At 35.6% G+C, this 12,147-nt stretch overlaps 1 protein-coding gene across 1 annotated transcript in view; it reads left to right on the plus strand.

Annotated features, from left to right (window-relative positions):
- nsfb (N-ethylmaleimide-sensitive factor b) overlaps positions 1-11,801 on the plus strand; it is a 48,011-nt gene extending 36,210 nt beyond the window's left edge. Inside the window, exons 19-22 of the mRNA XM_049464644.1 lie at positions 290-403; positions 5,942-5,997; positions 8,127-8,200; positions 9,890-11,801. Coding sequence (XP_049320601.1) covers positions 290-403; positions 5,942-5,997; positions 8,127-8,157 — 201 coding nt within the window. The 3' untranslated portion in view covers positions 8,158-8,200; positions 9,890-11,801. The remainder of the gene's footprint in view (positions 1-289; positions 404-5,941; positions 5,998-8,126; positions 8,201-9,889) is intronic.
- Positions 11,802-12,147: the final 346 nt, after the last annotated feature.

The raw sequence follows: 12,147 nt of genomic DNA on the forward strand, positions 1-12,147 counted from the left end.
GGTAGTTTGATGGTTTGTGATCATCCATCTTCCTCTTGATTATATTCCAGAGGTTTTCAATTTGGTAAAATCAAAGAAACTCATAATTTTTAAGTGGTCTCCAGAGCTGTATACCAGATTTTATGCAGTGATTTTGCTAATTTGCTCACTGACAAATATAATGTTATAGAAAGATTTGATAAGTGGTTTGATAAGTGTTAACAGGAAGGATTCCTTTTTGAATTCTTGAGTGGTACATAATGTGTAATTTACTGTGTGTTTGTTATATGCGTGTCTGTGTGTGGTAAAGCTGCTGGGAGGTTTCCAGGAAGATGAACGCACACAAATTGCACAGCAAGTCAAAGGCAAAGGAGTGTGGCTCGGCATTAAGAAGCTTCAGATGCTCATCGAAATGTCCCTGCAGGTAAGAGAGAGAGTGAGAGAGAGTGAGAGAGAGTGAGAGAGAGTGAGAGAGAGTGAGAGAGAGAGAGAAAGAGAGAGAAAGAGAGAGAAAGAGAGAGAGAGAGAGAGAGAGAGAGAATGAGTGTGAAAAAGAGAGAGAGAAAGAGAGAGAGAGAGAGAGAGAGAGAGAGAGAGAGAGAGACTTTATCCTACTGTGTCTAGACGAGTGCTTGAGTCACAGCTAGGGTTGCAGCGGTAACCGGTTTCACGGTATACCGTGGTATTAAAATGCACGGTTATCATACCGTGTGTGTTTGCTTATTACCGGTAAAACGCAAGCCAGCGGAGAAACTCACCCGCGCATGCGCAACTCTGCTCCGCTTCAGCTGCTCAGCACACAGCGGTGAGAACGGCAGAAAGTGCATCAGACTAAACATTATCTCCGTCCGCCTTAAAAAAGGCTAAACTAAAATCAGCAGTGTGGGACTATTTCAGAGACCCGCCGAACGCACCCGAGGATGGTTATCCGATTTGTAATCAGTCAAGTCACAGCTAAAGGTGGACATACGTCAAACCTGTTCTCCCATCTCCAAGAACACCACCCCGCTGTGCAGCGCAAAGTATGTGTTTAGTTTATAATTTTACTCTGAACCTAAATAAAACCTCTTTGTAGTCGTGCACAACCCATGCGGTAAGCGCCCGCAAAAGCGCTGAGTTATCCGAAATTTGGGCACGCAGGTACAGGCGTGAAGTGCGTGCTACGACGGATTCACGTGTCCGTGTAAAGGTCCTGGCCGGACTGGATGTGAAAGACGCCATTCATTTACATGCGTTCATTTTCAAATTCTGACGTGCCTGTTTTTCATATGTTAAAACCAGACCAGAAATAAATCCCCTCTATCTGCTTATATACCAACTTGGCAGTAAAACGGACGTTTACAACAGTTGTTGATCAGACACTGACCCAGGCTCAGTTTATCAGATATTAAATAATTTAAACTTAAATAATTGTACTGAATAGTTTAAACACAGGATCTTTACTTCTTAGAGGACATGTAATGTGTGACACGTGTGTGTGTGTGTGTGTGTGTGTGTGTGTGTGTGTATATATATATATATAATTATATACACCCTTAATGCCCTTAAGAGTAGTGGAAAAACCTGGTTTCCTTCACCTAATGGTGTACAGTTTATTTTTTTTAAGGAGACATTATCTATATAGTTGTTCCAGGTTTCTACAATAAATAGTTAATTGAACAAAAAACCTTTGTTGTAATTTCTTTAAGGGTCAGTTTAATAATATATGTAACAAACTGTGATACCGTGATAACCGTGATACCGCGGTATTTTCTGAGACGGTTATCATACCATGAAAATCTCATACCGTTGCAACCCTAGTCACAGCTCTCATAATCCGGTGCACCTTATGTAAGAAAATAGGCCAGAAAAATGCTGTTTTTAGATAGTGCGCCTTATACTCCTGTGTGCCTTATAATGCAAAAAATATGGTAAATAGATTATGTACACAAATAACGTTACGTACCATGAACAGTGCTTTGAAATGGCTGGTTTTAAGAGTTAACTCGTCATATTAAAAGGAAAAGGTAGATTAACTAATTGGGCTGCAGGTATAAGAAGCTCGGAGGGAAAGGAGCGTTTTCCGCCCGTGATCTGTTACAGGGCTGCTGTGATTACCATCAGTTATCTACATTTCTAACCTGCTCCTTATTCATGTTCTAATGTTACAGTTAGATAATGCACTGTCCAGATGTTCAAGGTGTTGGTACCTGTAGCCCAGCCTATATTGAGCTCCGGATTTAGTTGAAGTGTGTTGATTCACAGAGGTGTTTATGGAGTGAAATTTGTGACAAAAGTTTTAGTTCCAAACTGAAATAACTTTCAAATAACTTCAAAGGATGATAACGTAACCAAGTATATTTTAAAATATATATTTGCTATATATTTTTTCTCTTTTGAATTTGCAACATAAAATTTTCCTTTTGATTTTTTACATTTTGATTGCAGATTAAATTTTTTTTACATAAATCTTTGGGGACAAAAAAATTCACTCCATAGGTGTTCCTCTGCTTTATTTTTTTTGGCGCTCAAAGGAACGTAAATACAAAGAATTCCAGTCTTGAATAAAGGAAATAAACCTTTTACTGATTCAAGAGGAGAGGGAGAGAGAGAGAGAGAGAATTAAAGAGAGAGAGAGAGACTTTATCCTACTGTGTCTAGACGAGTCCTTGAGTCACAGCTCTTGTCGTTAATCATGTGTGGTTTGAGTCACATATCAGTTTTAATTATTTTACACCTTGTGCCAAAGTGATAATGAAAACAAGGCAGAGCAGATGTGATTTCTCTCTCTGGGGTAAAGCTTTCAACACGTTCACGTAAACAAGGTTCACTTATCTCCAGTTCCTAGAACACTCTGCAGCTCGCACACTAGACTGCTGGTGTTCCTGTCTGACATCTGGAAGAGTCGCTCTCTTTAGGATCCTATACGACACTACAAAACCCAACACTGTAATGTATAGGTCAGGGGTCGGCAATTAAGTTTGGCCAGATATTTTCCAAGCCATTACGTTTCGGCCACAACAAAAAAAAATCAGTTTTGGGAAATGAAGTGTAATGGGATGGAGGATGAAGTGCTAAAGACTAGTAGCTCTCCAGCCCAGAGGGTTGTTGAAGCCAATTGCAGAACAGTTGATCTTAAAGCGGGTAAACCCAAGAAGAAAGGAATAAATAAATAAATAAATAAATATACATACACACCGCTCCTCACGCGGGATCCAACCCGTGTCGTCAGGGTCGTGGCCCAATACACTACCTCTGCCCCAGCTAGTGAATTGGGACACGGCCAGGAAAAAAGGCCCTTATAAGGAGATAGGGAGCCCAAAAACAGGCAGAAAATCGAGAACGGGCAGAAACTAAAGTCACGCCAAGCGGCACAACAGAGAGAGACAGGGGAGAAATATAAACAAAAGCTCACCAGATAAGCATTTTATTATTTATATTTTTCATTATTGTTTATAATAGTTCAAACAACCTCACAGGTCAGACGTTTCATGCTTGCAGGCTGCCTATTGCTGACTCTGAATCAGTTTATCTGATTTAGCTATTTATAGGTTTATGTTTGAGTAAAATGAACATTGTTGTATTATTCTATAAACTACAGACAACATTTCTCCCAAATTCCAAATAAAAATATTGTCATTTAGAGCATTTATAATCACAGTTTTCACGCATATTGACATGTTCTCCTCCATCCAGTCTTACACACTGCTTTTGTATAACTTTATGCCAATCTTTTATTTTCTTCCAGAGCTGTATTTCAGTGACAAAAATATAACCTTATTCTGCTGTATTATACAAAGGCGAGATTACATTACAGTACAGGAGTTTAAATCACTTTTACCACACCGTCATAAATACAAATCATGATTTGAGCCTCATCTTGCGGACATGCTCTACATGTGCATTTGTTAACAAGCTGAGAGATACAGAACTGGTACTTGCACAAATAGAAGCATGTTGACTTAGATGTACAAGTAATGTTACACGGTTTTACACTAATATAACTTGAGTTATGTAGTTCTCCACCAAAGATACATAGTGCATAGTTGCATTTTGGTTTAATTATCCTTATTTTACGCATTGACCATGATTAGCAAACTGTTTTTAAACTGAATTAAGCTGTTTTTAAGATGCAGCTGCTACATAATTGTGATTTACGGCAGCAGTTGTATAATGCATTGTTTTTTCCTCACATTCCTGCGCTGAATTAGCTTATAACACATTGCATTAATTTCTCATTGGCCCTGATGAGCTTTCAACAATAGCAAACAGTTTATGGAAGCTGTGATTTAGTGTTCCTTGTCGTAGCAGCTGCACTCTTTCTGCAAATGCGTACCATCGCTTAAACTCTCAGTAGTTTTAGAGCTGCTTATCTTCTTGTGTGCGCGCTGTAGTTGATTGGGAGTTGTAGTCTTGTTTGTGGTGTAGTAGAGTGGCGGTTGTAGGGTTGTTTATGAGTTGTAGTTCTGTTTGTGCTGGATGCTCAGTGGTAATTGCTGTGGTATTTCCCCCCCCTCCTCCCACTTTTACCCTCCCGGAGAAGTATGAAGCCGAGTCTGCCGAGACATGCTGCACGCCGACGTGACAGCCCTCCCAGATTTTCTCTCTTTTCACCTCTTTTCCTCCCATTCCCTCCCTTTTTCTTCAGCAGTTTTTGGAGCCTGTGACTCCCAACAGCCACAGGCGATGTGGAAGATAAGTTATGGTGAACACAGGCATAAATTTTCCTGACGAATCCCCTCCTCCTCTGCAGCCGTGATCACATGAGCTCTTAATGCTCCTCAATCACCTGCTCATGACATTCTTGAGTCTGTAGGAAATGTGTATGAGGATACTTAGCGTCCACGTATGAATCCAGATATACTCCTTAAAGCTACTGGCGCATCTCAAAGAATGAGGTGTGACGTGGCCAGAAGAAGAAGAACTCCCGCAAAAAGTGACCCGACACCCCAGTTTTTAGAATGAATATTGGCCACTTAAAATATGAGGCCACTTAAAAACGATAAGTTTCTTTGCTTTTACCAAATTAAAAAGCTCTGGAATATAATTAATAGGAAGATGGATGATCACAAGCCATCAAACCAGGAGTAAAGGCATAAGGTTATCCAAAAGCAGTGTGTAAGACTGGTGGAGGAGAACATGATGCCAAGATGCATGAAAAAAACTGTGAACAAAAAACAGGGTTTTTCCACCAAATATTGATTTCTGAACTTTTAAAACTTTATGAATATGAACTTGTTTTCTTTGCATTATTTGAGGTCTGAAAGCTCTGCACCTTTTTTGTTATTTCAGCCATTTCTCATTTTCTGCAAATAAATGCTCTAAATGAATTTGTGCGAAATGGTGTCTTAGTTTATAGAATAAAACAACAATGTTCAATTTACTCGAACATATAATATGTCTATAAATAGCAAAATCAGAGAAACTGATTCAGAAACTTTAGTGCTCTCTTCATTTTTTACAGAGCTGAATATAAGTTGAGATTAAATAGATTAAAGAGATGGTGCATTTCCAAAATTCTGCAGGCATTTAACATTTCTTGATGTGCAGTGTATGTGCATGTGTGTCATAAAAGGCATTACCACCCACAGTGGACAGTGCAGTGGGTGGTAATTGTAATTGTACGTGTGAACAGGGATCAGGAAAGTGATTTTCTGGATGTTAGTAGAATTAAGGAAGGCCTTTTTTTTTGGCTCTTCTTATATAAGGAGCAGATCCAACCCAGATTTATCACTCGTCCTGACACTTCCCCTCCTCAACACCCTGAGCCGTTTAGCTACTCTCACACACTCTCCTCTAAACCCTCCGGTCTTTTACTCAGTGAACTTGATTGTTTTGCTGTTTTAGCGCTCTTTAGAAAGGCTAACACAAAGAATGTAGGCCAATGTCACCAAACTCTTTCTTTTCTCTCGCTCTGTCCTTTCTCTAGCGTTCCCTCACATGCGGTTCCTCTCTCTTTGTGGTGTGTGTTTGTGTGTTTTAGATGCTCCCTGAATACAGAGTTAAGAAGTTTTTGGAGCTGCTGACGGAAGAGGGCGCGTAAGTTCTGCTGCGTATTCTCCTTCTCTAGTCTCTGCTGGATTAAAACACAGTTCTAACACTTTACAATAAGTGTTGACTAACTAACATGAATTAATGCATTAGTTACCATGAATAAGACATGAGGTAATACGTTAACAATGCTTTGGTAATGTTATTAAATAAAATTAAACACGGAAATACAGCATTAACCCTTAGCACCCAAATTCAGCTTAATTACTCAGGAATCCCTTCACACATAAACATAATCCATATATGGTTAGAAAGGGCGGAGCTTACTCTTTCTAAAAATAGTGATCACATCCCAGTGCGGTAAAGCTAAATCTACAAGAAACCCATTGAGAGAAAAAAACACCTAAAAAAGTGAAAAATCTCCTTCCCCAACCAATATTATTTACCTTTAGTGCTTCAAACATATTTATATGATGTTTCAAACCAAATAATATCAGTAAATAAAGACTCAAAAGTGTTCATAGAAAAAAAGTGTGAAACTACCTGCTTTACTCAAATTAAAGCTAGGTATGGTGTGCGCACTACTTTATATAGTTTTTATTTTACTTGCACATTTTTACTAAGTAGTTATTTTGCACTAAACATTTTTATTTATTTAGACTAAAAAAAGTTAACTTTTTTATAGTATATAGCTTTCTTTGTGTTTCCTGATCAAAATACTGAAAGGCATGGGCTGCTCTGAGTGTCAGGTTTTTAGTATCTACATGTATCCTAGAGGTGTGATTATTGATTATCAAGAAAAATAAATAAATCCATCTGATGCTGTTTCGTCATGTATTTTGTCACAGTAATAATTAATAATCCATTTAATGAACTCAAATCATCAATATTCTTGTTTTCAACTCATAAAAACTCTAATCTAAAGATTTTTGAAAAGATATCTTAGGTATGAATATATTTAAAGTCTATACATTTAGAAATAAGTTTTAAAAAACAGACGCTTGGTAAAGTTTTGAGCAAAACATGATCAGTTCCAGTAAAATATAACAATTCTGCTTCTTTTTACATTTTAAATGATGATATTTTTGAGCAGCCGTATGTCTTCTGGAGTAAAAGAGATCAGGGCATGTGTCTGTCTGATATAATTACTGTGTTATAAGACCTGAAAGAGAGGAACTGAAAACAAAACGGAGAAAAAACACACCAAAACAGCCTAGAGTTCAAAGGGTTAATTAATGTTATTTTCACATTACAAGTGAATCATTTGTTAAGATTAACAATAAATCATAAACTTTATTATCATATACTTTACTAATGTTGGGTAAACAAGTAACAACTGCATTAGTTAATCTTCTTGTCATTTGCTTGTGTACTGCAGTTATGCATACGGTAATCAGTAAATATTTATTATACAAGTAAATATTAGTCTGGATGATGCTTATGCTTAATTTCATAATATATATATGTATATATATTTTCTTGGAATTCAACTTGCATGTAGAAATTGTAAATAGAAACCATGATTAACCAATAATGCCTTTTTAAAGCATTATTAACATCTGTTAAACATTACTAAGCACTTATAAAGACAGCTCTGTTCAGTAAAATGAATATATATACCTGATGTAAAGTGAAATTAAAATAATTTTAATCCACGTAGAGATGTATTGCAAATAAAAGTAAAAATGTGATTATATATAATATTATATTAGTTAACGGACATTAGTAATTAAAATAAGTAAATGGCTACCACCGCATAAGTGTTATCACAGCAAAATATATTTATAACTAATATTTAATTAATAAATATTAAACAATGACTGTATGTATAGCTGCACCATATAAGCAATAAATGACATAAAGAGCAGTTGTTACTTGTTTACCGAACATTAGTTAACATTATTAATGAAGTGTATGATTTATTGTTCATCTTAACAAATGCTTTACTTCGTAAAACAGTAGTTTATCTACATTTCATGTGAAAATAACATTAATTAATGCTGTAGTTCCGTGTTTAATTATATTTAATAACATTTCCTAAGCATTGTTAATATATTACCTCATGTCTTATTCATGGTATTCATTCATGCATTAATTCATGTAAGTCAGTTAGTCAACATTTAATGTAAAGTGTTACCCTTTAGATGATCTGATGTTCATATTGTTTTTTTTCTCAGGTTGGGTTCTGATAAGCATGTGGCTATATAAACCACATCGCTGGAGCGTGGCCTCACACTGATAGAACTCCATGGTAAGAAGTCTTCCTATATATATTTTTATTGTGATTTTGATTAGGGCTGTGCCATATCGGGTTGTAGGCAATAATATTCATAAGATTTTTGAATATGGTGAACGATATTATACCCTGAAATATGGTGCCATATCACCCACCCCTAATTATCATATCAGGGTTCTACTTTGTTACTGTTTTTAGAAAAAGAAGAAATCACATTGTTCTCATTTCCCATTATATCTCTACTAGAGACAGATTATATCCGTACAGTATTATTTATTTTACTTTAATCCTGGATATATGGAGATATTATTAATTATTAATATTATTAATATCATGATATTCTGGATCATCACTGTAGACTTTTGTTACAAATCTGATAAACTTCTTGGATTTTTTTCTCAGTTAGGAGTTTGCCATATCGTATCGTATGCAATAATAACATTTAATATTCATTTTGTTGCAGTAGTGTATCCGTGATTTATTATTTTAGGGCCGTATCGCCCACCCCTAATTTTGATCATTGAAACTTATATATTATAAAGATGTATTACACACACAGTGATCTATTTTAAGCGTTTATTTCTTTTATTGTTGATTATTATGGTTTACAGACAATAAAAACCCAAAAATCAGTGTCTCAGAAAATTAGAATATTATAGAAGAGCAATTGGTACGTTTGGTAGTCTGGGCAGTGTGCCAAATCATGCTGGAAAATGAAATCCACATCTCCATAAATCCAGTTGTCAGCAGAGGGACGCGTGAAGTACTGTAAGATTTTAGACTTGATAATAAAACACAGTGGATCAACACCAGCAGATGACAGACATGTCTCTCCAAACCATCACTGATTGGTGGAAACTTCACACTAGATCTCGAGCAGTTTGGACTGTGTGTCTCTCCACTCTTCCTCCAGACTCTGCTCCCTTGATTTACCTTAAATGAAATGTAAAATTTACTGATGATCAGTGATGGTTTGGAGAGACATGTCATCTGCTGGTCCAACACCTCCTTAAAATTTTTACGTTAGCTCTGTATTTTTTTTCCAAACTGAAGTCAGTAATTTTATTTATTTTAAGTCATTTAAAGCTGATAGTGTGATGCGGTCTCCTATCAGAGTGGATGAATCTGATTCCAGGTTATGTTCAGTCAGAGAAAGAGAGAGAGAGAGAGAGAGAGAGAGAGAAAGAGAGAGAGAGCTCAGTCAGAAACTTCACTCCTTCATTTCTTTGGTTTTACTATGAGTGAATGGAGGAGCTACTGAGCTCTGAGTTTCCTCTTCTGAAGTCTCCATTGCTCCACCAGCCACTCGCGTTCAGTAAAACTGAGCCGGATCCTCTTTTAGAGACTGTAGGTGTGACATAAGTATGTAAAGACGCGTGACGTGGCCAGAAGAAGAACTCACGTGAAAGCGACCCGACACTCACGTTTTTAGAATGAATATATTATTAGGTATAGCAGGTAAACATTAAACATAAAAAAAAACATTAAACACAATATTTTATCCATTTTGTTCTCCACTCAGAAATGCTACTGCTTTCAGTTTAGAAACTAAATAACATGGACTGCACCTTTAAGTAAGTTTCTAGTAAATACTAAATGTCCACAACTAAATGTTGTTTTTCTTAGAAACTAAACTGTAAGATCCTGCAATTATATAAAAAAATCTATAAATTAATTTGTAAATTTCTTTAATTTATTTTTCAGCCATGTTGTGTCCTCTTCTCCGTCCCGTCCAACACTAAAGGAACTCAGCGCAGCGGGGCTGGCTCTGTATATAATCTCCCCTCATGGGAACTGGATGGGTAAATTACGCGCATGTGTATGAAGACCTGTAGTGCATATCGATTGATATTAAACATTCCGTCATGTCTTAATAACTCTCATGATGTCATTTGATTGAGTGATTTTTTTTTTTTTTTTGTAGATTTTGGTTTATTTCTGTTTAATTTGCAATGCTATCAAATGAGTTTTTCAGAGAAATCCAAGTTTATGTTCTTGGAATTATTGGTATCTGTCTTAAAAATCATATTTATGTATAAATTTCAACAACATACAAGCAGGTCTGTAGGTATTTAGACAGGAACAGAAATGTTAGAAAGCTGTATAATGCGGAGATAATGCTGTTGTGCACCAGCTCAGTTTATTTTAAATGAAGCAGTGAAGTTCTGACTGTTATAGAATACTGCTACAGGTTTAATCTGCCATTAAAATCTTTTGAAATATATACAGCTCTGTAAGAAAATAAGAGATCACTTAAAAATGATGAGTTTCTTTGATTTTACCAAATTAAAAACCTCTGGAATATAATCAAGAGGAAGATGGATGATCACAAACCATCAAACCACCAAACTGAACTGCTTGAATTTTTGCACCAGGAGTAAAGCAGCATAAAGTTATCCAAAAGCAGTGTGTAAGACTGGTGGAGGAGAACATGCCAAAAAGGCTTATTCAAATAAATATTGATTTCTGAACTTTATGAATATGAACTTTATTGTTTTCTTTGCATTATTTGAGGTCTGAAAGCTCTGTATATTTTTGGCAAATAAATGCTCTAAATGAGAATATTTTCATTTGGAATTTGGGAGAAATGTTGTCTGTAGTTTATAGAATAAAACAACAATGTTCATTTTACTCAAACATAAACCTATAAATAGCTAAATCAGATAAACTGTTTCAGAAACTGAAGTGCACTCTTCTTGTTTTCCAGAGCTGTATTTTCCAACAGTCTACTCTGGCCTTTCCAGTGGTTTATACTTTAAATAAAACTTTATTTGCACTTATGAAGTTTTTCGGAGTTGCTAAGCTTGTGTATTCCTTTCTTCTAAAGAAAATGCACCAAATTATTTATTTGGACACTATTTCTTCTGACTTTTTTCTGTCTAATGATGGCCTCTTTACTAGAATTGTACACTTTTTTGGTCCGATTATGTACTGTACCAATAAACAGCTACTCCTGGCCACGAACTGCTATCAGTCAACAGCTCAATTTACTTTAAGACAATAGAACTTAAGACATAATAAAATAAATGTCTATAAAAACGTATGTACTTATGATTTTGACGGGGACTGTCTCTTTCTTTTACTTTTACTTTTTACCATATGTAACAGAGCGAGCATAGAAAAAATAACATGCATTTATTTTAATTTCAGAAAGTAAGTGTGTTTTTTTTTGCTCATTTATACAAGTTTACAATTTATACAAGCAAAATAATGTTCCGGTCAATCATTTATTTACTTAATTTCACTTGAAAAATCAGCTAAACAACACATTTTTAAAATAAAACTCTATTTTAGGCAGAAAGTAGAAAGTCAGTTCTTGGCTTTGATGTTTCATGCAGGAAAAAAAAACGAAAGTGTAAGAATCTAAAATGTTTTATAGTCATCAAAGTTTGGTTCTTGACAGAGTGTACCATTAGCAGGGTCATGGATGCTAATTAAGGCTAATTAATGCGATCCATAAAGGATCCACATCCTCCTCAGAGAACACACACTTCAACACACTCAAAGTGCAATTGCTATTGATTTGCTTACTGTAACATTTTCCAAAAATGTGGCCTGTTCCTTTCTTACTTAGTTTTTTTATTCAGAAAATAAATAAAATAATTGTGCTTTAAAACGTGCAGATTGTCTCATTATTTTGAGCGCATTGGAATTGTAATGTGTATAAAAGCTGATATAAATGCACTGTTTTAGTGAATAAATAAGCGATTTTAATCTGTTATATAAACAGCAATTCAGTTGAAACTCATACTATATATATGTATTAGAGTGATCAGAGTGATCTATTTTAGGCTTTTATTTCTTTTATTGTTGATGATTATGGCTTAAAGCCAATAAAAACCCAAAACATTATATATCAAAAAAATTGGCAGTGTGGGCAGTGTGCCAAGTCCTGCTGGAAAATGAAATCCGCATCTCCATAAATGTTGTCAGCAGAGGGAAGCATGAAGTGCATCTTGATT

This window comes from Astyanax mexicanus, chromosome 15 (assembly GCF_023375975.1).
Source record: "Astyanax mexicanus isolate ESR-SI-001 chromosome 15, AstMex3_surface, whole genome shotgun sequence".
NCBI classification, from domain to species: Eukaryota; Metazoa; Chordata; class Actinopteri; order Characiformes; family Acestrorhamphidae; genus Astyanax; species Astyanax mexicanus.